The sequence below is a fragment of the Ascaphus truei genome, chromosome 2 (assembly GCF_040206685.1).
Source record: "Ascaphus truei isolate aAscTru1 chromosome 2, aAscTru1.hap1, whole genome shotgun sequence".
NCBI classification, from domain to species: Eukaryota; Metazoa; Chordata; class Amphibia; order Anura; family Ascaphidae; genus Ascaphus; species Ascaphus truei.
In genome coordinates, this window is record NC_134484.1 from 4403672 (window position 1) to 4428239 (window position 24568).

General features: G+C 58.0%; 1 protein-coding gene across 1 annotated transcript in view; it reads right to left on the minus strand.

Moving 5' to 3' along the window:
- PLEC (plectin) overlaps positions 1–24568 on the minus strand; it is a 624499-nt gene that overhangs the window by 119638 nt on the left and 480293 nt on the right. The window contains 5 exon segments of the mRNA XM_075581086.1: positions 3774–3866; positions 7194–7271; positions 13232–13267; positions 16027–16116; positions 19736–19747. Of these exon segments, the coding sequence (XP_075437201.1) occupies positions 3774–3866; positions 7194–7271; positions 13232–13267; positions 16027–16116; positions 19736–19747 (309 nt within the window).

Below are 24568 nucleotides of genomic sequence, written 5' to 3' on the forward strand. Positions count from 1 at the left end.
TCTTTACCTCTCTCTATGCATTCGCTGTCACTTAAATCTCTCAAACTCACACCTCTCTCACCTCTCTCTCAAACTCAAACCACTCTCACTCATGCTCCTCTCTCGCTCACGCTCCTCTCTCGCTCACGCTCCTCTCTCGCTCACGCTCCTCTCTCGCTCCTCTCTCTCTCACACTCAAACCTGTCTCTCACGCTCCTCGCTCACACTCACACTCCTCTCTCACGCCTCTCACACACTCACGCCTATCTCACACACTCACGCCTATCTCACATGCTCACGCCAATCTCACACGCTCACGCCTATCTCTCACTCACTCACACCCCTCTCTCTCACTCACACCCCTCTCTCTCACTCACTCACACCCCTCTCTCTCACTCACTCACACCCCTCTCTCTCACTCACTCACACCCCTCTCTCTCACTCACTCACACCCCTCTCTCTCACTCACTCACACCCCTATCTCTCACTCACTCACACCCCTCTCTCTCACTCAGATCTATATATAGTGTGGCAGCCAATTAAATTAAAAGGGTATTTTGGGGAAGTGGTCATTGTATTGTGAACAGGATCTGAGCTTCCTCTATCCCTCCCCACAGACTCTGAACCACCGGACGCAGCCTGAGACCGCAAAACCAGACACAATGCGCCAGTCCCGTGAGTGTCACACACACACACACACACACACACACACACACACACACACACACACACACACACACACACACAGGAGAGGGGTTCCCTCATTATGTCAGTGTCACACACACACACACACACACAAACACACACACAGGAGAGAGGCCCCCTCAGTCTGTCTCTTGGGGTCAGTATTGCTCAGCACACACGTGTCCCTTTGTATAGCACTAGCTTTCTGTAATACCACACTGGGTAATAGCTGATCGTGACTCAGTGCCCCGTGGGTATCATTTCCGTGGCATCAGGATGCAGCTGCCCTATGACGATGCCAGCGTCCCTCCCTAACCCCCCCTTTCCCACTACTAAGGCAGGAAATGATAAAAGCTTCGCTCCGAGGGACTGCTGTAAACCCCAGGCTCCAGGGGCGGGGGGGGGGGGGTGGAGAGATGGGGGGGGAGAGAGAGATGGGGAGGGAGGGGGGGAGAGATGGGAGGGGGAGAGAGATGGGGAGGGGGAGAGAGATGGGGAGGGAGGGGGGGAGAGAGATGAGGAGTGGGGATAGAGATGGGGAGGGGGGGGAGGGGGAGAGAGATGGGGAGGGGGGAGAGGGAGAGAGAAGAGATGGGGGGGGAAGCGACTGGAGAGTGAGTCACACAGGACCACACCCTGCGGTCCGCAGCTCACGCCAACTGCTTCTGGTACTGAGTGTGTCCCACGTGATGTGCCAGCCAGACCCGGGGGCGGGGGGGGGAGGAGGGGGGGGGAGACCCAATTAAAGAGGGCAGAGTAAGGAGACGATTAACCTCCTCACTGCCGGCAGAGTTACTTAGAGTAATACGATGTGTGTCTCCGTGTACGAGACGTCCCAGGGATTGGATGGTGCGGGTTACGTGGGGAGGCCACGTGGGGAGGCCACGCTGTTTATACCACGCTCATTGTTTTGTTTGTTTCTTGTTGAAGAAGTGGCAGTTAACGTTACACAGTGGTACTAAGCACCCACTGGATCCAGCACTGCGAGTTGCGGGGGGGGGGGGGTTATTGGGGTGTGCACACTATGGAATTCCCATTGCTAAGCAGAACAGGGGGCGGGGGGGGGGGGGCACTATGTCTATTGATTGTCAATAGTCCCACTAATGCAGGGAGGCCAACTCCCGTCCTCAGGGGCCATCAACAGGTCAGGTTTTCAGGATATCCCTGCTTCAGCACAGCTGGCTCAATCAGTGGCTCAGTCAAAGACTGAGCCACTGATTGAGCCAGCTGTGCTGAAGCTGAGATTGATTGAGCCACCTGTGCTGAAGCCGGGATATCCTGAAAACCTGACCTGTTGGTGGCCCCTGAGGACGGGAGTTTGCCGCGGCTCAGCAGATTAGCCTCCTTCCCACACAAGGCATTTAGGCCCAGATTTACTAAGTAGGGCTAAGCTGTAAGGTTAACTACGTTCCGGTTAAATGGGTATCCCGTAAATATGGACCTCAATGGCTTACCCAATCAGAGGGCAGGGTTTTGTTGGCGTGTGTTTATATATATTACACACACACACACACGCACTGCGCGCACGCGCACACACACACACGCGCACACACACACACACGTGCACACACACACACACACACACGCACACACACACGCGCACACACACGCACACACACACACACGCGCGCACGCACACACACACACACACGCGCGCACGCGCACACACACACGCACGCGCACACACGCACGCGCACACACACACACACGCGCACACAGAAACTACAGTGAATATCAAATGACGTTTGGGAAGTGAAATGAACTTGAGGAGGAGAGTGACACAAGATATTGTCACACGCATGTAATGTCCCAGGGTGCATCACGGATTACACACGCATGGAATGTCCCAGGGTGTATCACGGATTACACATGCATGTAATGTCCCAGGGTGCATCACGGATTACACACGCATGTAATGTCCCAGGGTGCATCACGGATTACACACGCATGTAATGTCCCAGGGTGCATCACGGATTACACACGCATGTAATGTCCCAGGGGGCATCACGGATTACACACGCATGGAATGTCCCAGGGTGTATCACGGATTACACATGCATGTAATGTCCCAGGGTGCATCACGGATTACACACGCATGTAATGTCCCAGGGTGCATCACGGATTACACACGCATGTAATGTCCCAGGGTGCATCACGGATTACACACGCATGTAATGTCCCAGGGGGCATCACGGATTACACACGCATGTAACGTCCCAGGGGGCATCACGGATTACACACGCATGGAATGTCCCAGGGTGTATCACGGATTACACACGCATGGAATGTCCAGGGTGCATCACGGATTACACACGCATGTAATGTCCCAGGGGGCATCACGGATTACACACGCATGTAATGTCCCAGGGTGCATCACGGCTTGCACACGCATTTAACGTCCCAGGGTGCATCACGGATTACACACGCATGGAATGTCCCAGGGGGGCATCACGGATTACACACACATGTAATGTCCCAGGGTGCATCACGAATTACACACGCATGTAATGTCCCAGGGTGCATCACGGATTACACACGCATGTAATGTCCCAGGGGGCATCACGGATTACACACGCATGGAATGTCCCAGGGTGTATCACGGATTACACACGCATGTAACGTCCCAGGGTGCATCACGGATTACACACGCATGTAATGTCCCAGGGTGCATCACGGATTACACACGCATGTAATGTCCCAGGGGGCATCACCGATTACACACGCATGTAATGTCCCAGGGTGTATCACGGATTACACACGCATGGAATGTCCCAGGGTGCATCTCAGATTACACACGCATGTAATGTCCCAGGGTGCATCACGGATTACACACACATGTAATGTCCCAGGGTGCATCACGGATTACACACGCATGTAATGTCCCAGGGTGCAACACGGATTACACACGCATGTAATGTCCCAGGGTGCATCACGGATTACACACGCATGTAATGTCCCAGGGGGCATCACGGATTGCACACGCATGTAATGTCCCAGGGGGCATCACGGATTACACACGCATGTAATGTCCCAGGGTGCATCACGGATTACACACGCATGTAATGTCCCAGGGGGCATCACCGATTACACACGCATGGGCTCTGTTTTACCTGGAAGTGAAGGATTATGGTCCATATCAGTCCTAGCGTGAGCTTGGGGTTCCCGTCTGCGATGTCATCATTCCGTATGTTCACCAGTTTCACCTGTAACAGAGAGAGACTAGGTCACATACTGTGGGGAGGGGGAGAGGGGGAGGAGATAGGGAGAGGGGGGAGAGATGGAGAGGGGGGGAGAGAGGGTGAAGAGAGGGGGAGAAGGGGGAAGAGAGGGGGAGAAGGGGAGAGGGGGAAGAGAGGGGGAGAAGGGGAGAAGGAGGAAGAGAGGGGGAGAAGGAGGAAGAGAGGGGGGGAATGAGGAAGAGAGGGGAGAAGGGGGGAAGAGAGAGAGAGGAGGAAGAGAAGGGAGAGGGGGAAGAGAGGGGGAGAAGGGGAGAAGAGAGGGGAGAAGGGGAGAAGGAGGAAGAGAGGGGGAGAAGGGGGAAGAGAGGGGGAGAAGGGGAGAAGAAGGAAGAGAGGGGGAGAAGAAGGAAGAGAGGGGGAGAAGAGAGGGGGAGAAGGGGGAAAGAGGGGGAGAAGGGAGAAGAGAGGGGGAGAAGGGGGTAGAGAGGGGGAGAAGGGGAGGAGAGAGGAAGAGAGGGAGAGAAGGGGGAAGAGAGGGGAAGAAGGGGAGGAGAGAGGAAGAGAGGGAGAGAAGGCGGAACAGAGAGGGAGAAGGGGAGAAGGAGGAAGAGAGGGGGAGAAGGGGGAAGAGAGGGGGAGAAGGGAGAAGAGAGGGGGAGAAGGGGAGGAAAGGAAGAGAGGGAGAGAAGGGGGTAGAGAGGGGGAGAAGGAGAGAAGGAGGAAGAGAGGGGGAGAAGGGGGAAGAGAGGGGGAGAAGGGGGAAGAGAGGGGGGAAGGGGGAAGAGAGGGGGAGAAGGGGGAAGAGAGGGGGAGAAGGAGGAAGAGAGGGGGGAGAAGGGGGAAGAGAGGGGGGAGAAGGGGGAAGAGAGGGGGAGAAGGGGGAAGAGAGGGGAAAGAAGGGGGAGAAGGGGGAAGAGAGGGGAAAGAAGGGGAGAAGGAGGAAGAGAGGGGGAGAAGGAGGAAGAGAGGGGGAGAAGGAGGAAGAGAGGGGGAGAAGGGGGAAGAGTGGAAGAGAAGGGGAGAAGGAGGAAGAGAGGGGGAGAAGGGGGAAGAGAGGGGGAGAAGGGGGAAGAGTGGAGGAGAAGGGAGAAGAGAGGGGGAGAAGGGGAGAAGGAGGAAGAGAGGCGGAGAAGGGGAGAAGGAGGAAGAGAGGGGGAGAAGGGGGAAGAGAGGGGGAGAAGGGGGAAGAGAGGGGAAAGAAGGGGAGAAGGAGGAAGAGAGGGGGAGAAGGAGGAAGAGAGGGGGAGAAGGGGAAGAGAGGGGGAGAAGGGGGAAGAGTGGAGGAGAAGGGGGAAGAGAGGGGGAGAAGGGGGAAGAGTGGAGGAGAAGGGGAAGAGTGGAGGAGAAGGGGGAAGAGAGGGGGAGAAGGGGAGAATGAGGAAGAGAGGGGGAGAAGGAGGAAGAGAGGGGGAGAAGGGGGAAGAGAGGGGGAGAAGGGGGAAGAGAGGGGAGAGGGGAGAAGGGAGAAGAGAGGGGGAAGAGAGGGGAGAAGGTGGAAGAGAGGGGGAAGAGAGAGAGGGGGAAGAGAGTTAGGGGGGAAGAGAGGGGGAGAAGGGGAGAAGAGAGGGGGAGAAGGGGGAATAGAGGGGGAGAATGGGGAGAGAGGGGAGAAGGGGGAAGAGAGAGAGAGGGGGAAGAGAGAGAGAGGGGGAAGTGAGGGAGAGGGGGAAGAGAGAGGGAGAAGGGGAGAAGAGAGGGGGAGAAGGGGGAAGAGAGGGGGAGAAGGGGGAAGAGAGGGGTAGAAGGGGAGAAGGAGGAAGAGAGGGGGAGAGGGGGAGAAGGAGGAAGAGAGGGGGAGAAGGAGGAAGAGAGGGGGAGAAGGAGGAAGAGAGGGGGAGAAGGAGGAAGAGAGGGGGAGAACGGGGAAGAGAGGGGGAGAAGGGGGAAGAGATGGGGAGGAGGAAGAGAGGGGGAGAAGGGGGAAGAGAGGGGTAGAAGGGGAGAAGGAGGAAGAGAGGGGGAGAAGGGGGAAGAGAGGGGGAGAAGTGGGAAGAGAGGGGGAGAAGGGGGAAGAGAGGGGGAGAAGGGGAGAAGGAGGAAGAGAGGGGGAGAGGAGGAGAAGGGGGAAGAGTGGAGGAGAAGGGGGAAGAGAGGGGGAGAAGGGGGAAGAGAGGGGGAGAAGGGGAGAAGGGGGAAGAGAGGGGGAAGAGAGGGGGAGAAGGGGGAAGAGAGGGGGAGAAGGGGAGAAGGAGGAAGAGAAGGGGAGATCGGGAGAAGGAGGAAGAGAGGGGGAGAAGGAGGAAGAGAGGGGGAGAAGGGGGAAGAGAGGGGGAGAAGGGGGAAGAGAGGGGGAGAAGGGGGAAGAGAGGGGGAGAAGGGGAAGAGAGGGGGAGAAGGAGGAAGAGAGGGGGAGAAGGGGGAAGAGAGGGGTAGAAGGGGAGAAGGAGGAAGAGAGGGGGAGAAGGGGGAAGAGAGGGGGAGAAGGGTGAAGAGAGGGGGAGAAGGGGGAAGAGAGGGGGAGAAGGGGAGAAGGAGGAAGAGAAGGGGAGAAGGAGGAAGAGGGGGGGTGAAGGAGGAAGAGAGGGGGAGAAGGGGGAAGAGAGGGGGAGAAGGGGGAAGAGAGGGGAAGAAGGGGGAAGAGAAGGGGGAAGAGAGGGGGAGAAGGGGGGAGAAGGGGGAAGAGAGAAGGAGAAGGGGGAAGAGAGGGGGAGAAGGGGGAAGAGAGGGGGAGAAGGGGAAGAGAGGGGGAGAAGGGGGAAGAGAGAGGTGGAGATGAGAGGGAGATAGAGGAGGGAAGAGAGAGAGGGAGTGGGGGAGGGGAGTGAGGATAATAACAGTAGAAGGAGAAAGAAAAGGAAGAAATGTGGTTTGAGAGACAGACGTGTGAGAGAGACAGACGCGTGAGAGAGACAGACGTGTGAGAGAGACAGACGCGTGAGAGAGACAGACGCGTGAGAGAGACAGACGCGTGAGAGAGACAGACGCGTGGGAGAGACAGACGCGTGAGAGAGACAGACGCGTGAGAGAGACAGACGCGTGAGAGAGACAGACGCGTGGGAGAGACAGACGCGTGAGAGAGACAGACGCGTGGGAGAGACAGACGTGTGGGAGAGACAGACGTGTGAGAGAGACAGACGTGTGAGAGAGACAGACGTGTGAGAGAGACAGACGTGTGAGAGAGACAGACGTGTGAGAGAGACAGACGCGTGAGAGAGACAGACGCGTGGGAGAGACAGACGTGTGAGAGAGACAGACAGACGTGTGAGAGAGACAGACGTGTGAGAGAGACAGACGTGTGAGAGAGACAGACGTGTGAGAGAGACAGACGTGTCAGAGAGACAGACGTGTCAGAGAGACAGACGTGTGGGAGAGACAGACGTGAGAGAGAGACAGTCACAAGGCGCGTCTCACCTGTCTCAGCTTTAGGAAATCCAGCGCGATCTGCACATTCTGCAGCTTGTGGAAGCGCATGCGTCCCTTCTCCCGTGGCTGCAAGGAACGGAGACGCGGGGTCAGCATGGGGGCAGGAGAGGGTCACACACACACAGCATGGGGGCAGGAGAGTGTCACACACACACAGCATGGGGGCAGGAGAGGGTCACACCTGGGAGACCCCCCCCCCCCACACACACACAGCATGGGGGCAGGAGAGGGTCACACCTGGTCACATCGTGGTGGGTTACCTTGTGGCGGGTTACCACGGAGTACAATTAAGATACCCCTGGATTGGCATTCAGGAGTCACCATCAGGTTTGCACTTGAATTGAGTGAGGAGTTTGAGTAATATTAGAAAGGGATCTCAGGAGTTGGGGTACCATTAGAATGGGATCTCAAGAGTTTGGGGTGCTTTTGGAATGGGATCTCAGGAGTTTGAGTAAAATTAGAAAGGGATCTCAGGAGTTGGGGTACCATTGGAATGGGATCTCAGGAGTTGGGGTGCTATTGGAATGGGATCTCAGGAGTTGGGGTACCATTGGAATGGAATCTCAGGAGTTGGGGTGCTATTGGAATGGGATCTCAGGAGTTGGGGTACCATTAGAATGTGATCTCAAGAGTTGGGGTGCTTTTGGAATGGGATCTCAGGAGTTTGAGTAATATTAGAAAGGGATCTCAGGAGTTGGGGTACCATTGGAATGGGATCTCAGGAGTTGGGGTGCTATTGGAATGGGATCTCAGGAATTGGGGTACCATTGGAATGGGATCTCAGGAGTTGGGGTACCATTAGAATGGGATCTCAAGAGTCGGGGTGCTATTGGAATGGGATCTCAGGAGTTGGGGTACCATTAGAATGGGATCTCAAGAGTTGGGGTGCTATTGGAATGGGATCTCAGGAGTTTGAGTAATATTAGAAAGGGATCTCAGGAGTTGGGGTACCATTGGAATGGGATCTCAGGAGTTGGGGTGCTATTGGAATGGGATCTCAGGAATTGGGGTACCATTGGAATGGGATCTCAGGAGTTGGGGTACCATTAGAATGGGATCTCAAGAGTCGGGGTGCTATTGGAATGGGATCTCAGGAGTTGGGGTACCATTAGAATGGGATCTCAAGAGTTGGGGTGCTATTGGAATGGGATCTCAGGAGTTTGAGTAATATTAGAAAGGGATCTCAGGAGTTGGGGTGCCATTGGAATGGGATCTCAGAAGTTGGGGTGCTATTGGAATGGGATCACAGGAGTTGGGGTGCTATTGGAATGGGATCTCAGGAGTTGGGGTGCTATTGGAATGGGATCTCAGGAGTTGGGGTGCTATTGGAATGGGATCTCAGGAGTTGGGGTACCATTAGAATGGGATCTCAAGAGTTGGGGTGCTATTGGAATGGGATCTCAGGAGTTGGGGTACCATTAGAATGGGATCTCAAGAGTTGGGGTGCTATTGGAATGGGATCTCAGGAGTATGAGTAATATTAGAAAGGGATCTCAGGAGTTGGGGTGCTATTGGAATGGGATCTCAGGAGTTGGGGTGCCATTGGAATGGGATCTCGGAAGTTGGGGTGCCATTGGAATGGGATCTCGGGAGTTGGGGTGCTATTGGAATGGGATCTCAGGAGTTGGGGTGCTATTGGAATGGGATCTCAGGAGTTGGGGTACCATTGGAATGGGATCTCGGGAGTTGGGGTGCTATTGGAATGGGATCTCAGGAGTTGGGGTGCTATTGGAATGGGATCTCAGGAGTTGGGGTGCTATTGGAATGGGATCTCAGGAGTTGGGGTGCTATTGGAATGGGATCTCAGGAGTTGGGGTGCTATTGGAATGGGATCTCAGGAGTTGGGGTGCTATTGGAATGGGATCTCAGGAGTTGGGGTGCTATTGGAATGGGATCTCAGGAGTTGGGGTGCCATTGGAATGGGATCTCAGGAGTTGGGGTGCCATTGGTATAGGATCTCAGGAGTTGGGGTGCTATTAGAATGGGATCTCAGGAGTTGGGGTACCATTGGAATGGGATCTCAGGAGTTGGGGTGCTATTAGAATGGGATCTCAGGAGTTGGGGTACCATTAGAATGGGATCTCAGGAGTTGGGGTACCATTGGAATGGGATCTCAGGAGTTGGGGTGCTCTTGGCGGTATTTTAATATCACTGCCAGGGCCATTGGGCTCCCGTGAGTTCGTTACCGCTGAGCGATATCAGAGACGTGACGCGGTAACGCGAATCCTACGTGTCTCATCACAAGGCGCACACCTGTGCTCCAATCCCAGAGCGGCAGCACACATTAGTATGGAGGTCCTTCCAGTCTCTGCACTATATTCCTTTGCTATGTTACTGGGCACGTGGAGGGAGAGACTCATTGGTCCGTGTCTTATCCGTGGCATGATGCGATAGAAGGGACAGGAACCCTAAACCGCAGGTCACTTTAGTCTCTGTGTCACTATGTCACCCAGTGGATGGACAGATTGGTCGGGTCATAGGGCCGTGAGCCACTACGTAGCGTACATGTCCATTGTGTCCGTCTGTCACGTGGCGGCCCCAGGACAGGGCGTCCGTCTGTCACGTGGCGGCCCCAGGAGAGGGCGTCCGTCTGTCACGTGGCGGCCCCAGGAGAGGGCGTCCGTCTGTCACGTGGCGGCCCCAGGACAGGGCGTCCGTCTGTCACGTGGCGGCCCCAGGAGAGGGCGTCCGTCTGTCACGTGGCGGCCCCAGGAGAGGGCGCCCGTCTGTCACGTGGCGGCCCCAGGAGAGGGCGCCCGTCTGTCACGTGGCGGCCCCAGGAGAGGGCGTCCGTCTGTCACGTGGCGGCCAGAGGGCGTCCGTCTGTCACGTGGCGGCCAGAGGGCGTCCGTCTGTCACGTGGCGGCCCCAGGAGAGGGCGTCCGTCTGTCACGTGGCGGCCCCAGGAGAGGGCGTCCGGCTGTCACGTGGCGGCCCCAGGACGTGGCGGTCCCAGGAGAGGGCGTCCGTCTGTCACGTGGCGGTCCTCTCGTGACGGGGGGGCGGTCTCTCACGTCCTCTCGTGACGGGGGGGGCGGTCTCTCACGTCCTCTCGTGTCGGGGGGGGGGCGGTCTCTCACGTCCTCTCGTGACGGGAGGGGGCGGTCTCTCACGTCCTCTCGTGTCGGGGGGGGGGCGGTCTCTCACGTCCTCTCGTGTCGGGGGGGGGGCGGTCTCTCACGTCCTCTCGTGTCGGGGGGGGGGGCGGTCTCTCACGTCCTCTCGTGACGGGGGGGGCGGTCTCTCACGTCCTCTCGTGACGGGGGGGGCGGTCTCTCACGTCCTCTCGTGTCGGGGGGGGGCGGTCTCTCACGTCCTCTCGTGACGGGGGGGCGGTCTCTCACGTCCTCTCGTGACGGGGGGGGCGGTCTCTCACGTCCTCTCGTGACGGGGGGGGGCGGTCTCTCACGTCCTCTCGTGACGGGGGGCGGTCTCTCACGTCCTCTCGTGACGGGGGGGCGGTCTCTCACGTCCTCTCGTGACGGGGGGGCGGTCTCTCACGTCCTCTCGTGACGGGGGGCGGTCTCTCACGGCCTCTCGTGACGGGGGGCGGTCTCTCGTGACGGGGGGCGGTCTCTCGCGTCCTCTCGCGTACGCGCTCCCTGAGATAATGTTACAGGCGGATACAGAGAAGCATTCGCCCCCCGCGCGTCCTCTCGCTGCCGGATCGTCCCGGGGGGCGCTGCTCAGGGGCAGCTGGCACGAGGGTGGAGAACCTCAGCCCAATACCGAGGGGTGTTACCAGTCCCCCCTCACGCGCCCCCTTATAGCTGGACTTCCCCCCTCAGCGCTGGGACGCGGGAGGCGGGACATGCACCTTCCCAGCCAATCAACATTCATTTCATCACACGCGGGCGGCCAATCACGGGTTAGCAGGGGTTCTAGCGAGGCTCTGATTGGCTGGCATTGGCATGATGTCACTCCTGGTATCCGTGCGGTAGTGAAATAATATCACGCCGTGTTCTTTATCACGTGGTTAGGCCCACCGGGGTCTCAACGCCAGTGCTCAAGGGCCACCAGCTTCAGCACAGGTGGCTCAATCAGCCCCTGCTTCAGCACAGGTGGCTCAATCAGTCCCTGCTTCAGCACAGGTGGCTCAATCAGTCCCTGCTTCAGCACAGGTGGCTCAGTCACTGCTTCAGCACAGGTGGCTCAATCAGCCCCTGCTTCAGCACAGGTGGCTCAATCAGTCCCTGCTTCAGCACAGGTGGCTCAATCAGTCCCTGCTTCAGTACAGGTGGCTCAATCAGTCCCTGCTTCAGCACAGGTGGCTCCATCAGTCCCTGCTTCAGCACAGCTGCTACCCAACTTCAGCACTGATTGAGCCACCTGTGGTGAAGCTGGGATAGCTTCACAACCTGACATGTTGGGCGCTGGTGAAGGCTGGAGTTGAGCAGGCCCGGTTCAGCCTGTTTTGTCTGTAAGTACGGGTGACATCCCTGCGTTATGTCTCTGCTCCTAGAGGCTGACACACAGGGAGAGTGACACAGAAGGTGACACACGGCATTATAACCGGTGTCCTGCCACGCCTTCCCCGCTCCTCCCACGGACACTCCCCGGATCACCGGCTGGACACCCTAAATTGGCGCTAAGTGCTGAGATAATGTGGCGCGCGGTGACTGTCTCGCGGTGACTGTCTCGCGGTGACTGTCTCGCGGTGACTGTCTCGCGGTGACTGTCTCGCGGTGACTGTCTCGCGGTGACGGTCTCGCGGTGACTGTCTCGCCGTGTCCTTGTTAATACCCGGGAGGTTATTGCTGCCGCGGTGACAATGGGGAAAAGACACGCACCTTGCCACATTCGTGAAACAAAGCCACTTATCCACTCAGCGCGGGCCGAGGAGGCGGCTTTTAATTCATTAGTAAACGCTGTGAGCTCACCGCAGGCCAAGCGTGTCATCGCGTGCGATGCGGGGGGAGACGTCTGCAGGGGGGCTCAACTACAGTCTTCAAGGGCCACCAACAGGTCAGGTTTTCAGCATATCTCAGCTTCAGCACAAGTGGACTTGGACTGAGCCCCTGATTGAGCCACCTATGCTGAAGCAGGGACTGATTGAGCCACCTGTGCTGAAGCAGAGATATCTTGAAAACCTGACCTGTTGGGGAGGGGGGGTTGGGGACTGGAGTCGAGCCTTAAGAGAGAGAGATACTGATAGCCAGAGGAGATATTGTCTAATCTTGACGTCTCTCAGAGTGTAAGCTCTTCGGGGCAGGGATTTCCTTTCCTACTGTCTGATTTTGCTGCACTTATTGTATTATAATTCCCCGTACTGTATTCTGTGTGAAGCGCTGAGTACACTTTGGGCGCTGTATAAATAAAGACATACAATGCCTCACTACCATAGTGACTTTACATGCTTCTCACTGAATAGAAATCATTTGATCCCGTTCCCTGCGTGGGAATTGGGCCACGGACGGGCAGTATTGGGCCACGGACGGGCCGTATTGAGCCACGGGCGGGCAGTATTGGGCCACGGACGGGCAGTATTGGGCCACGGGCGGGCAGTATTGGGCCATGGGCGGGGCGTATTGGGCCACGGGTGGGCAGTATTGGGCCACTGACGGGCAGTATTGAGCCACGGATGGGCAGTATTGGGCCACGGGCGGGCAGTATTGAGCCACGGATGGGCAGTATTGGGCCACACTATTTTTACCGGGTTTGTACATTTTCCCCCCTGAATCTTTGTTCTATATGGAATATAGCGCCTAAAGGCAAACGCGCGCCTGGCAGCGAGTGGATAACGGAATATAATACGGTCAGACAGTACGGCCCGTTCCCCCGACCCCTGCCACGTTTGTATGCACGGCTGAGTTGAGGGTCAGCTCTTGGGGTTTCCGGCCACTTTCGGGTGCAGGAACCTCTGCCTGGAAAGCGATTAAACAAGGGCCCGGTAGCCATGCAGAGGTGCCATTTTGTACCGTAAGCAGGAAGTGACATCACACCAGGAGCCAGCCAATGGCGGAGGAGAGAGGCATGCCACGGCAAAGGGCATGCAGGTGGCAAACACGTGGGCCGCTGGCACTCACCAACCGCAAGGTCCTGATAACGTCGCGTTCCCTCGGCTAGCCAGCAAGAGCAGAGCAAGAAGGGTGGGGGCAGAGGGCAGAGGGCAGAGGTCAGGGCAGAGTCCAGGGCAAACAAGGGAGAAAACAGAGGAGAGGGGGAGAGAGAGGGTTTTATCCGAGCAAACGTGGCGGGTTAATAGGGTTAGGAAGGAACACGTGGGAGGGCGGGTCACACGGGGTCAGCACACGTGAGAATGGAGAGGTGATAGGGCAGGTCACACGGGGTCAGCACACGTGAGAATGGAGAGGTGAGAAGGCGGGTCACACGGGGTCAGCACACGTGAGCACGGACAGGTGGGAGGGCGGGTCACACGGGGTCAGCACACGTGAGCACAGAGAGGTGGGAGGGCGGGTCACACGGGGTCAGCACACGTGAGAATGGAGAGATGAGAGGGCGGGTCACACGGGGTCAGCACACGTGAGCACGGAGAGGTGAGAGGGCGGGTCACACGGGGTCAGCACACGTGAGCACGGACAGGTCCGCCCCCAGCTGTATATTGCACGGTGCAGACTCCCCAAGCGCCAGCAAGAGGCGGACGTGTCGCGGTGCTGGGGAGCGGGCACAATACCCACGGTCTAGGACAAGTGACCGCCGCCGTTTAGCCGCAAGTGACCCTAGCACCGGGACACTCAGCCGCCGGCTGCATCGCCGCCCAGGTAAGTCCCTAACCTTACCCCTTACCCTAAAGCCCCCAAATACTACCCCCTGCCCTAAAACCTCTTCATCTCCTACCCCAACCACTAACACCCCTAAATTTAACCCCGTATCCCGACACCCTACCCTAAAACTTACCTCACCGTAGAAGCGGCCGGCGGAGGAGGGCCCCTCTGCGGAAACCACTACCTTTTACCCCCACGGAGAAGACCACGTGACGTGGCCTCCCTTAACCCGGAAAAGAGGAAGGGCCCCCCCCTCTTCCGTCCCCCTACAGTGCAGACCGTGGCCCCCAAAGCAGCGCAGGAAGGGGGTCCCCCAGGAAACGCGCCACGCCATCATCGGGTCCCCAGACCTCACGATTTAGTGTTTGCGTCACCCAAAGGGTTAAAGAAAACAAAATGGAGGCCAGAGGCCTCGTCCTGCTTTCTAAGCATTGCACTACTGGAAGCCACGTCAACCAGGGACGTGGCAAAGCAGCACCAGAACTAACCACTTTTCCCACGGCAAAGTCCCGTGGCGACAGGCTTCAGCCGGTGTTACGTTCTGTGGCTGAGTTCTGGAGATCAGCGACTGAAACCGCGCCTCCTCGGGATGTTAATATGGCCGCCGTCATTCACACTCATGAAGACAGCAGAGGTTGCCATGGTAACAGCTGATGCCAGGGAGGTAATAAATAGGCAAAAACTCGGCAAAATGTGAAAGCAGAACAGTGGGAATTCTCAGACTGCGCTCGGACGTCATTTTGGGGTGGTCTGCACCTTTAAACGTGAGGCGCAGGGGGGGTCAGCGCGAGGCGCAGGTGGGGGGGTCAGCGCGAGGCACGGGGATTTCAGCGCGAGGCGCAGGGGGATTCAGCGCGAGGCGCAGGGGGATTCAGAGCGAGGCACAGGGTGTCAGCGCGGGGGTGTTAGCACAAGGCGTAGAAATTTCAGCGCAAGGCGCAGGGGGGGTCAGCGCGAGGTGCAGGGGGGTCAGCGCGAGACGCAGGGGGTGTCAGCGCGAGACGCAGGGGGTGTCAGCGCGAGACGCAGGGGGTGTCAGCGCGAGACGCAGGGGGTGTCAGCGCGAGACGCAGGGGGTGTCAGCGCGAGACGCAGGGGGTGTCAGCGCGAGACGCAGGGGGTGTCAGCGCGAGACGCAGGGGGTGTCAGCGCGAGACGCAGGGGGTGTCAGCGCGAGACGCAGGGGGTGTCAGCGCGAGACGCAGGGGGTGTCAGCGCGAGACGCAGGGGGTGTCAGCGCGAGACGCAGGGGGTGTCAGCGCGAGACGCAGGGGGTGTCAGCGCGAGACGCAGGGGGTGTCAGCGCGAGGTGCAGGGGGTGTCAGCGCGAGGCGCAGGGGGTGTCAGCGCGAGGCGCAGGGGGTGTCAGCCAGCGCGAGGCGCAGGGGGTGTAAGCGTGAGGGGAGGCGCAGGGGGTGTAAGCGCGAGACGCAGGGGGTGTCAGCGCGAGGCGCAGGGGGTGTCAGCGCGAGGCGCAGGGGGTGTCAGCGCGAGGCGCAGGGGGTGTCAGCGCGAGGCGCAGGGGGTGTCAGCGCGAGGCGCAGGGGGTGTCAGCGCGAAGTGCGGGGGTGTCAGCGCGGGGTGCAGGGGGTGTCAGCACGAGGCGCAGGGGGTGTCAGTGCGAGGCGCAGGGGGTGTCAGCACGAGGCGCGGGGATTTCAGGGCGAGGCGCAGGGGGTGTCAGCGCGGGGGTGTCGGCACCAGGCGTGGGGATTTCAGGGCAGGCGCGGGGATTTCAGGGCGAGGCGCGGGGATTTCAGGGCGAGGCGTGGGGATTTCAGGGCGAGGCCCCTCCCATCTCTCCGAGGAGGCTCAAATTTATTGCCAATTGACTGAGATCCCATAGCAGATCCATAATAATTGGTAATTCATTGGTTCGAAGTAAATGGGTTTATACGTCTGAGGAGGAGGATGGGGTGAGATGGGGTGAGACGGGTGAGATGGGTGAGACGGGTGAGATGGGTGATACGCGCAGAGAGAGAGGTATGACGGACGGACGTTAGTAGGAGTCACAGTGGGGGGGGGAGGGGAAACCAGAAATCCAGCCCCGCGGAAGCTGCAATCCGGCCGCACTGAGGCGGTCAGCGGTCACTCACCAGGGTCTCTCCGGACAGCACCTCCAGGAGGGAGATGAGGTTGTGTCCATCTCGCAGGTCTTCGTACAGGTCGTTGACGTGACGCTGGGCCTGAGGGGAACAGGAGAGACAAACTGAGTACCCCACAACAAACCAGAACCCCCCACAACAAACCAGAACCCCCCACAACAAACCAGAACCCCCCACAACAAACCAGAACCCCCCACAACAAAGCCGAACCCCCCACCGGCCCGCCAGAGCCGGCTGTTATCTCCGGCACGCCGCGCGTTGCAGGCCGCCCCGGCAGTGGAGGGGTTAACATGCGACCTCTGCTTTCTGGCACCTCGGAGAAGGTCAGGGTTGTAATGTCCCTTTTGGGGCAAAGTTGAACCTTTTCCTCTGAAATGTGCGTGAGACCCGAGACCGCGCCCATTACACATTCCTCGCCCGCCCGCTGGGGCGAGTGACACCGGGCGGGGCGACGACAGATATAACACGCTCATGGACAACAGAGACAGGAGCATTTCCCCGGGGACCCGCAGTCTGAGACCCCCCAAATCTGAGACCCCCCCCAAGTCTGAGACCCTCCCCCAGTCTGAGCCCCCCCCAAGTCTGAGCCCCCCCAGTCTGAGCCCCCCCCCCCCAAGTCTGAGACCCCTGGTGGGCCGGACAGTACCCCCTGCCGGCTAGCTACCGTGGGACCTGGCTGTGGTCCCACTACATGCACTTCAGGGAGGTCCAGGACAGACAGACAGACACCTCCTATACACCCAGTGTGCAGACACGTTTGTGGCTCCCAGCTGCTGCCCACACGTGGACTCTGTTTATTTGAAGTTTGCTGCACACGCAGTGCGCACACAGAGGAAAATCTGCATAAAGGACCCTGTGTGTCCCAGAGTCCCCCGGGCAAAGCCAGCGCTGGTACCACATGGACCCCACATACCAGAACCCCGCTGCGTGTTATCTGCAAAGCCAGCGCTGGTACCACATGGACCCCACATACCAGAACCCCGCTGCGTGTTATCTGCAAAGCCAGCGCTGGTACCACACGGACCCCACATACCAGAACCCCGCTGCGTGTTATCTGCAAAGCCTGCGCTGGTACCACATGGACCCCACATACCAGAACCCCGCTGCGTGTTATCTGCAAAGCCTGCGCTGGTACCACATGGACCCCACATACCAGAACCCCGCTGCGTGTTATCTGCAAAGCCTGCGCTGGTACCACATGGACCCCACATACCAGAACCCCGCTGCGTGTTATCTGCAAAGCCAGCGCTGGTACCACACGGACCCCACATACCAGAACCCCACTGCGTGTTATCTGCAAAGCCAGCGCTGGTACCACATGGACCCAACATACCAGAACCCCGCTGCGTGTTATCTGCAAAGCCAGCGCTGGTACCACATGGACCCAACGTACCAGAACCCCGCTGTGTGTTATCTGCAAAGCCTGCGCTGGTACCACATGGACCCAACATACCAGAACCCCGCTGTGTGTTATCTGCAAAGCCAGCGCTGGTACCACATGGACCCAACATACCAGAACCCCGCTGCGTGTTATCTGCAAAGCCAGCGCTGGTACCACATGGACCCAACGTACCAGAACCCCGCTGTGTGTTATCTGCAAAGCCAGCGCTGGTACCACATGGACCCCACATACCAGAACCCCGCTGCGTGTTATCTGCAAAGCCAGCGCTGGTACCACATGGACCCAACGTACCAGAACCCCGCTGCGTGTTATCTGCAAAGCCAGCGCTGGTACCACATGGACTCAACATACCAGAACCCCGCTGCGTGTTATCTGCAAAGCCAGCGCTGGTACCACATGGACCTCACATACCAGAACCCCGCTGCCTGTTATCTGCAAAGCCAGCGCTGGTACCACATGGACCCAACGTACCAGAACCCCACTGCGTGTTATCTGCAAAGCCAGCGCTGGTACCACATGGACTCAACATACCAGAACCCCGCTGCCTGTTATCTGCAAAGCCAGCGTCGGAGGCTGCGTCCGAGATCTGCGCGTCAACTCCGTACACAGGGCAAATAAACGCGGTGACGTCTCGGGGGGAGGCGCGGGGGGAGGCGCAGGGGGGAGGCGCGGGGGAGAGGTGCGGGGGGAGGCGCAGGGGGGGGGCACAGGGGGAGGCGCAGGGGACACCCGGGGGGTGCTCACATACAGGACGTCCCATCAGTGACAGCGCTCTCTCAGTGCCCGCGTCCCGTGAACGGGCGGTCTCACAGACACCTTTCTTCTCACATACAGGACGTCCCATCGGTGATAGCGCTCTCTCAGTGCCCGCGTCCCATCGGTGACAGCGCTCTCTCAGTGCCCGCGTCCCATGAACGGGCGGTCTCACAGACACCTTTCTGCGCTCACATACAGGGCGTCCCATCGGTGATAGCGCTCTCTCAGTGCCCGCGTCCCATGAACGAGCGGTCTCACAGACACCTTTCTGCGCTCACATACAGGACATCCCATCGGTGATAGCGCTCTCTCAGTGCCCGCGTCCCGTGAACGGGCGGTCTCACGGATACAGGGGTCCCGGAGACGGGAGGGTGACGCAGGCACCGGAGACCGAGGGTGACGCGGGCACCGGAGACGGGAGGGTGACGCGGGCACCGGAGACGGGAGGGTGACGCGGGCACCGGAGACGGGAGGGTGACGCGGGCACCGGAGACGGGAGGGTGACGCGGGCACCGGAGACGGGAGGGTGACGCGGGCACCGGAGACGGGAGGGTGACGCGGGCACCGGAGACGGGAGGGTGACGCGGGCACCGGAGACGGGAGGGTGACGCGGGCACCGGAGACGGGAGGGTGACGCGGGCACCGGAGACGGGAGGGTGACGCGGGCACCGGAGACGGGAGGGTGACGCGGGCACCGGAGACGGGAGGGTGACGCGGGCACCGGAGACGGGAGGGTGACGCGGGCACCGGAGACGGGAGGGTGACGCGGGCACCGGAGACGGGAGGGTGACGCGGGCACCGGAGACGGGAGGGTGACGCGGGCACCGGAGACGGGAGGGTGACGCGGGCACCGGAGACGGGAGGGTGACGCGGGCACCGGAGACGGGAGGGTGACGCGGGCACCGGAGACGGGAGGGTGACGCGGGCACCGGAGACGGGAGGGTGACGCGGGCACCGGAGACGGGAGGGTGACGCGGGTACCGGAGACGGGAGTACTGGCGGCCCCTGCCCCTGGTGGGGAGAGTACTGGCGGCCCCTTCCCCTGGAGGGGGAGTACTGTTTTGGGGTGCCGGGGGGACGGACCGGAGTTGGGCCCCCTGTGCTAGAGCCGCGAGACCCTCCCGGGCGCTTAGTACATAGGGCGCCAGCTGGAAGGCGGGTTCTGGGTGCGGGAAGACGCCACTTGGTAAATCTACTCCATACTGGTCATACTCAGCAGCGCCTTAACTTACGGCACATTGTCCAGTAGACGCCATGCAGCTGGAACTGGGTGCAGGGTATGGGACACACGTGCTGTACTGCGCTGCGCACTATGTCAGCGCCATATACAGGATACTAATAATATCATGTTAAGTGACTCCGCAACATCACAAGTGCAGCTCAGCAAGGGGAGAAGTTAGCGTGGGGGGGGTGGGGAGGGGGGAGAGCGGGGGGAGAAGCGGGAGAAACGCCACGCAGACATGCGCAGGAAGCAGCGTCATTCAGAGACGATCAAAGGAACAAGAGTCTGGCAGGTGCCAGGGAGACCAGAGTGAAACCTACCTCTCGCCAGTGCTGTAACGCCAACAGGACAGGTCGGGAGAGAAGGAAGGAGAGGGAGAGAAGGAAGGATGGAGAGGGAGAGAGTTAGAGAGAGGGAAAGTGAGGAGAGAGGGAGAGCAAGAGAGGGAGGAGAGAGGGAAGAAGAGAGAGAAAGAGAGGAGAGGGGGGAAGAGAGAGGAGAGAGGAAAATAGAGAGGAGAGAGTGAGAGGAGGAAGGAGAGGAGAGAGGGAAGGAGAGAGAAGGAGAGAGGGAGAGGTGGACAGAGAGATAGAGGGTGGGAAGAGAGGAGAGAGGGAAAAGGAGCGAAGAGAGAGGGAAGGAGAGAGAAAGAGAGGGAAGGAGAGGGAAAGAGAGGAGAGAGGGAAGGAGAGAGGGAGAGGTGGAGTGAGAGTTATAGGGGGGAAGATAGGGGGAGGAGAGAGGGAAAGAGAGAGGAGAGAGGGACAGAGAAAGGGAAGGAGAGAGGGAGAGGTGGAGGGAGATAGAGGGGGAGGAGAGAGGGAAAGAGAGAGGAGAGAGGTGGAGAGAGAGAGAGAGGAGGGAGGGTAACATAAAAATGGAGATGGAAAAACAAGGGGATGAATTCAAACAGAACAAAAAGAAAAGGAGAAAATGGGGATGAGAGAAGGGAAGGAGAGGGGGAGGAGAGGAGAGAAGGGAAGGAGAGGGGGAGGAGAGAAGGGAAGGAGAGGGGGAGAGAGAAGGGAAGGAGAGGGGGAGGAGAGAAGGGAAGGAGAGGGCGAGAGAGAAGGGAAGGAGAGGGGGAGGAGAGAAGGGAAGGAGAGGGGGAGGAGAGAAGGGAAGGAGAGGGGAAGGAGAGAAGGGAAGGAGAGGGGGAGGAGAGAAGGGAAGGAGAGGGGGAGGAGAGAAGGGAAGGAGAGGGGGAGGAGAGAAGGGAAGGAGAGGGGGAGGAGAGGGGGAGGAGAGAAGGGAAGGAGAGGGGGAGAGAGAAGGGAAGGAGAGGGGGAGAGAGAAGGGAAGGAGAGGGGGAGGAGAAGGGAAGGAGAGGGGGAGGAGAGAAGGGAAGGAGAGGGGGAGGAGAGAAGGGAAGGAGAGGGGGAGGAGAGAAGGGAAGGAGAGGGGGAGGAGAGAAGGGAAGGAGAGGGGGAGGAGAGAAGAGACGGAGAGGGGGAGGAGAGAAGGGAAGGAGAGGTGGAGAGAGAAGAGAAGGAGAGGGGAAGGAGAGAAGGGAAGGAGAGGGGGAGGGAGAAGGGAAGGAGAAGGGGAGAGAGAAGGGAAGGAGAAGGGGAGAGAGAAGGGAAGGAGAGGGGGAGGAGAAGGGAAGGAGAGGGGGAGGAGAAGGGAAGGAGAGGGGGAGGAGAAGGGAAGGAGAGGGGGAGGAGAAGGGAAGGAGAGAAGGGAAGGAGAGGGGGAGGAGAGAAGGGAAGGAGAGGGGGAGGAGAGAAGGGACGGAGAGGGGGAGGAGAGAAGGGAAGGAGAGGGGGAGAGAGAAGGGAAGGAGAGGGGAAGGAGAGAAGGGAAGGAGAGGGGGAGGAGAGAAGGGAAGGAGAGGGGGAGAGAGAAGGGAAGGAGAGGGGGAGGAGAGAAGGGAAGGAGAAGGGGAGGAGAGAAGGGAAGGAGAGGGGGAGGAGAGAAGGGAAGGTTTGGGAAACAGAAAGAGGGGCAAGAAATGGAAAAGAGGAAGAGACGAAGAAAGGAGGGAGGGAGAAAAGGAGAGGGGATAGAAAGAGGAAGAGATGGGACAGGAAGAAAGGAGGAGAGGAAATGGGAACGGAAGGGCAAGATAATATAAAGGGAGGAGAGAGAGAGAGAGAGAGAGAAGGAGATACAGAACAAGAGAGAAGGGCACACGGAAAAGAAGAAAGGGTGGGGGGGATCAGTGGGGTGAGATGGATCAGTGGGGAGGGATGGGTCAGTGGGGAGGGATGGATCAGTGGGGAGGGATGGATCAGTGGGGAGTGATGGATCAGTGGGGAGTGATGGATCAGTGGGGAGGGATGGATCAGTGGGGACGGATGGATCAGTGGGGAGGAAGGAGAGAAGGACAAAAAATAGGAATTAGAGAAAGAACAGCGATAGTCACACACAGTCACACATTGCAGTGGACAGGAAGTATTTAAATGTTACTTCCTGAGGGCTGACCTGGCCATGTTTCACTGACCCGGCCACATGTCACTGACCTGGCCACATGTCACTGACCCGGCCACGTGTCACTGACCCATACAACAGCCAAGAGGTTAACTGGTTGTTGGTAACCAGAGCAAAAACCGAAAGGTGCCCTGTGTTGTGGTTTAACCTGGAGACCCCCAACCTGTCATACACAAAGGTCCAACAATGTGCTACTTCTGCGGCCTCCGCGCTGGACCTCAGTGAGACATGGAAAAGACCTTCCCATGCCCACATAATGTGTATATACTCCGTGACACAGCACGCTGGACCTCAGTGAGACGTGGAAAAGACCTTCCCATGCCCACATAATGTGTATATACTCCGTGACACAGCACGCTGGACCTCAGTGAGACGTGGAAAAGACCTTCCCATGCCCACATAATGTGTATATACTCCGTGACACAGCACGCTGGACCTCAGTGAGACGTGGAAAAGACCTTCCCATGCCCACATAATGTGTATATACTCCGTGATACCGCAGATCATATGAATGAGGAGGGGAAGACCTTACGCTAAGATCGGGATTCCAGGGCCCATGGACAAGCACCCAATAACAGGGCAGGTATGTCACGTCGTTGGGATTCCAGAGTTTATGAGTGAGCCGTGAGCCAGCTCCACACCCCTGTGCCCACACCCCAGTACCCACCCCCTGTACCCACCCCCTGTACCCACCCCCAGTACCCACCTGCATGTCCTCAGAGGCAGGTCAACAGGAAACTGATAAGCACAATACTAGGGGAAGGTATCACAATGCCGATCTTTATGGCCCTGCATGGAGACAGCCATTTATCTGGGCACATGACGCAGATACCACGCTCTGGGTGAAAAGGATTATGGGTCTTTATGTGTGAATTTAAATCTCACTACTAAGAGATATTTGCTTTGCAATTGGAGATTTAATGGGAGACTTTATGGAAGGGACAGAGTATATAAATCACCGCGATCTTCGGTTAATGTGTCACCTGGCAGTGGGGTGGATAAGCCCCCCGAAATCCCTCTGTCTGTGCCACCGTGTCACACACTGTACTCCAATGCCCCGGGATCCTTCTGGCTTTGTCACCCTGTTGTGGGGGTAGGAGACCCAATGGGCCACCACACATCCCTTCTATCTCTGCCACTATGTCCGGACCACATATCCCTCCCGTCTCTGTCACTTTGTGACCTTGCGAAGAGAGGAACAGGCTCAGTGGACCCTAGGTCCCGTCTGTGTGTGTGTCCCTTTTAATGTTGTGTGGATGGGACAGTTCTGCATCACATCAATCATCTTGGAGTGGGAGAGTAAGATGTGGTAGACCATAGGACTTTTATCTATGTTACATGGCAGGACAAACTAGACAGACCATAGGTCCATTCTGCGGTTCTGTCCCACCAGAGATAGTGCAACTTCATGACTACAAAGTCCCTCTGTACTTTAAACTTATATATTATGCAAGAAGAAAATATTTATATCTGCTCTCATCTTGGTCACAAGGCTCCCATAGAAACGGCCTCTTATCCACGAAATGAATGGACTCGTTGTATCAGAGGGGACATGGTGTCTTCCAAAATTAATAAGCGTGCTGTAAATCCCAGCCAGGGCTAAAGCAGGAAAAGAGAGGACCCCTCCGAGGTAACGGGGGGAGAATCCCAAACCCTCAGTGACAGAGAGAACAAGGGAGCTCGAAAACTTGTGTTGGTGCTGGTCAATGCTAGGTACTGCAGGTCAATGCTAGGTACTACAGGTCAATGCTAGGTACTGCAGGTCAATGCTAGGTACTGCAGGTCAATGCTAGGTACTACAGGTCAATGCTAGGTACAGCAGGTCAATGCTAGGTACAGCAGGTCAATGCTAGGTACTAGGTACTGCAGGTCAATGCTAGGTACGGCAGGTCAATGCTAGGTACTGCTGGTCAATACTAGGTACTACAGGTCAATGCTAGGTACTACAGGTCAATGCTAGATACTGCAGGTCAATGCTAGGTACTGCAGGTCAATGCTAGGTACTGCAGGTCAATGCTAGGTACAGCAGGTCAATGCTAGGTACAGCAGGTCAATGCTAGGTACTAGGTACTGCAGGTCAATGCTAGGTACGGCAGGTCAATGCTAGGTACTGCTGGTCAATACTAGGTACTGCTGGTCAACGCTAGGTACTGCTGGTCAACGCTAGGTACTGCTGGTCAACGCTAGGTACTGCTGGTCAACGCTAGGTACTGCTGGTCAACGCTAGGTACTGCTGGTCAACGCTAGGTACTGCAGGTCAACGCTAGGTACTGCAGGTCAATGCTAGGTACTACAGGTCAATGCTAGGTACTGCTGGTCAATGCTAGGTACTGCTGGTCAATGCTAGGTACTGTAGGTCAATGCTAGGTACTGCAGGTCAACGCTAGGTACTTCTGGTCAACGCTAGGTACTGCTGGTCAACGCTAGGTACTGCTGGTCAACGCTAGGTACAGCTGGTCAACGCTAGGTACTGCAGGTCAATGCTAGGTACTGCAGGTCAATGCTAGGTACAGCAGGTCAACGCTAGGTACTGCTGGTCAACGCTAGGTACTGCTGGTCAACGCTAGGTACTGCTGGTCAACGCTAGGTACTGCTGGTCAACGCTAGGTACTGCTGGTCAACGCTAGGTACTGCAGGTCAATGCTAGGTACTGCAGGTCAATGCTAGGTACTGCAGGTCAATGCTAGGTACTGCTGGTCAATGCTAGGTACTGCAGGTCAATG